The sequence below is a fragment of the Adiantum capillus-veneris genome, chromosome 13 (assembly GCF_014529385.1).
Source record: "Adiantum capillus-veneris isolate H3 chromosome 13, ASM1452938v2, whole genome shotgun sequence".
NCBI lineage: Eukaryota > Viridiplantae > Streptophyta > Polypodiopsida > Polypodiales > Pteridaceae > Adiantum > Adiantum capillus-veneris.
Window position 1 is genome coordinate 86,630,215 of NC_140943.1, and position 2,366 is coordinate 86,632,580.

Sequence of the window (2,366 nt, forward strand, 5' to 3'; positions counted from 1 at the left end):
ATTATAAATGTCGAATCCGTCACATCTTTACTACAAGTCTATGCTATGGAAAAAAGCTTTTAGATTCTGTCTTGAGGTCTTCATGTTTTGTATAATCCATCAAGGTCCATGGTAAACCTACCCATAAGCAAACAAACGAGTATTTGCTGGTTGCATTATCTTGAAAGAGTGCATGCTAACAAGTCACATTTGGTACAAAGCCATCAAGCTTTACATGGAGACTACCCGTAGGCACACAAAATATTATGTATCATTACGCTATGCATTATAGTGTGAATTGTTGGTTCTCTCACAAAATATTTCTAATGGATTGTATCATTACGCTATGCATTGCAAAAAAGGTCTATAGGATTGATTACTCATGTGTTCCTAGACCTCTTTTGCAATGCATAGCATAATGATACAATCCATTATAAGTTGCAACTATATAACTTTTTTGCAATCCATTAGAAATTGCAACTGTAAACCTTTTTTGCAATGCATAGCATAATGATACAATCCATTAGAAATTGCAACTCAAAACATCTAGGAAAGAAGGCTTTCATTAACCAATTTTCTACCTTTGAACATCGAGTTACTGTTGTGGAGATATACACTAATGTTCTAGGGATATGTACACTGTTGGTTATTTTAAGATTTCAAACATCATGAACTGTTGGTTATTTTAAGATTTCAAACATCATGATGTTTCATGTTTTTCAAGTTGTCTTTTCCGATATTCTCTAGCAAGTTGGCTAGTTTTTGAGATTTTTAAATAGTGGATGCCTTCCCTTTCTCAAGTTCTCAATGCTTGATTATTTAACACAAGTGGGAAAGATCAATAATACTATGATCTAATGAACATGTATCCACCTTGTAAAAGCATGTGTGGGTACATGCTAGTGACCCTTTGTGAGAGTACATGCTCGACGGATTCTTAAAAATCGCTCGCCAAATGAGAAATGCTCACCAAAAGAACATGGTCACTAATAATAAAAGAGGTAGAACGATATTGTAGACGTTAAGATAAATGTAAAGCCTCACATGGCCTTCTAAACAATGAGAAACTCTTAACATGTCCCTCCGAGATATTATGAACACTTACCTTCCTTCCTTCAACTTAGGTCATGCGTTTCTGCATGCCAAAAATATTTTTTGTGGCTGTACGACATTTCCGATGGCATGATACAATGAGCGTATACAATGAGCGTCCATGAGTGTTTGGCTACACTTCAACCGATGACCCGGGTCATTGAGGACAAGTGCTCAACCAACTCAATGACCAAGTGCTCAACCAACGAAGCTAGCTCCTTTGGACAAAAAATCTTTGTTGTAGTCACTTTACCTCCTAATTCATTTAGATGAAGGATATCAAAATTTGAGCAATGGATGCATGGAATGGATCTCTCTCTCTCTCTCTCTCCAAGGGACATACGCACTCAAATATGAAGGACGTTGGATGCTCAACACAATGAGCGCAGAGCAGATCGGACGTGATAAAGGTGTTTATTGAGTTACAAGAAGTCTCTGTACACAAGGGAATTGATCCATAAATACATTGGACTGATTGAAGAAGGGTTTAATTACCAACAACAAATGGTGGTGATGGTGGGGATCAAACAAGGACGCAGAGAGCGTAAATGATGCCCGGGATGTAGCCCAGGATGGTGAGAAGCAAGCATATCCAGAATTCGGACTGCAAAAGAAAAAGAAGAGGATCAATTATAATGATACAGAACTTTAAAAATGGGGTAAATGAGGAGGGAGAGATGATAGTACTGCGCATCCGTATCTGAAGAAGACGCCTAGAGGAGGCAGAAGAATGGCGAGGATGATCTCGCAGCAGGTGGCCAGCACCATCTTGCTCGCTCTCTCTCTCTCTCTCTCTCTCTCTCTCTCTCTCTCTCTGGCTACACTACTCGCCGCTGCTGGCTCTCTTTGTAGCTACCTGTGCGCGGGTGTCTGTGTGTGTCGCAAGTGTTCCCTCCTTGAACACGCTTTGGTATGGGTATATATGGCTGCTTCCAGCTAGGTGCACTTGTCACGTCCTTACAGCTTCCTGCTCCACGTGTTTAAAGATTTCGGGCCAGATCGAACCTTTTTTTTTTGTGCTGTTGGTTACAATCTTTTATACTTTTTTGGTGCCACTATAATGAAACTCTGGGTCCTGGCGGTTGGCCACTACACTTCCTTAGAGTAGAGAGCGCGCGCACGCACACACACACACACATACACACACACACAAAATGGCCTACCTTTCTATCCTTCCAAGGGAAAGGCCACATCATCAAGACTTGTGGTGCGCACATGCACACAAACAGATGGTCCGATGAGTCACAGTTTTTCAGACTTTTGCCTACGGAGCTCCACCTTAGAGAAGGTCTACG

The 2,366-nt window shown here is 40.8% G+C and overlaps 1 protein-coding gene across 1 annotated transcript; it reads right to left on the reverse strand.

Moving 5' to 3' along the window:
- Window positions 1–1,468: 1,468 nt before the first annotated feature.
- LOC147444392 (low temperature-induced protein lt101.2-like) lies at window positions 1,469–1,972 on the reverse strand. Its single transcript, XM_086527847.1, has 2 exons — window positions 1,759–1,972; window positions 1,469–1,675 (listed from the first exon to the last, which is right to left on the reverse strand). The coding sequence occupies exons 1-2, from the start codon at window positions 1,837–1,839 to the stop codon at window positions 1,595–1,597; spliced, it is 162 nt and encodes a 53-aa protein (XP_086383973.1). The 5' UTR covers window positions 1,840–1,972; the 3' UTR covers window positions 1,469–1,594.
- Between the last annotated feature and the right edge of the window lie 394 nt (window positions 1,973–2,366).

What these genes read in the sequence shown, in the direction of transcription:
- LOC147444392 (XM_086527847.1), bottom strand. Translation starts at nt 1,839, where the DNA reads ATGGTGCTGGCCACCTGCTGCGAGATCATCCTCGCCATTCTTCTGCCT. An exon ending in TCTTCAGATACGGATGCGCA is followed by an intron (nt 1,676 to 1,758) that starts GTACTATCATCT and finishes TTTCTTTTGCAG; the next exon opens with TCCGAATTCTGGATATGCTT.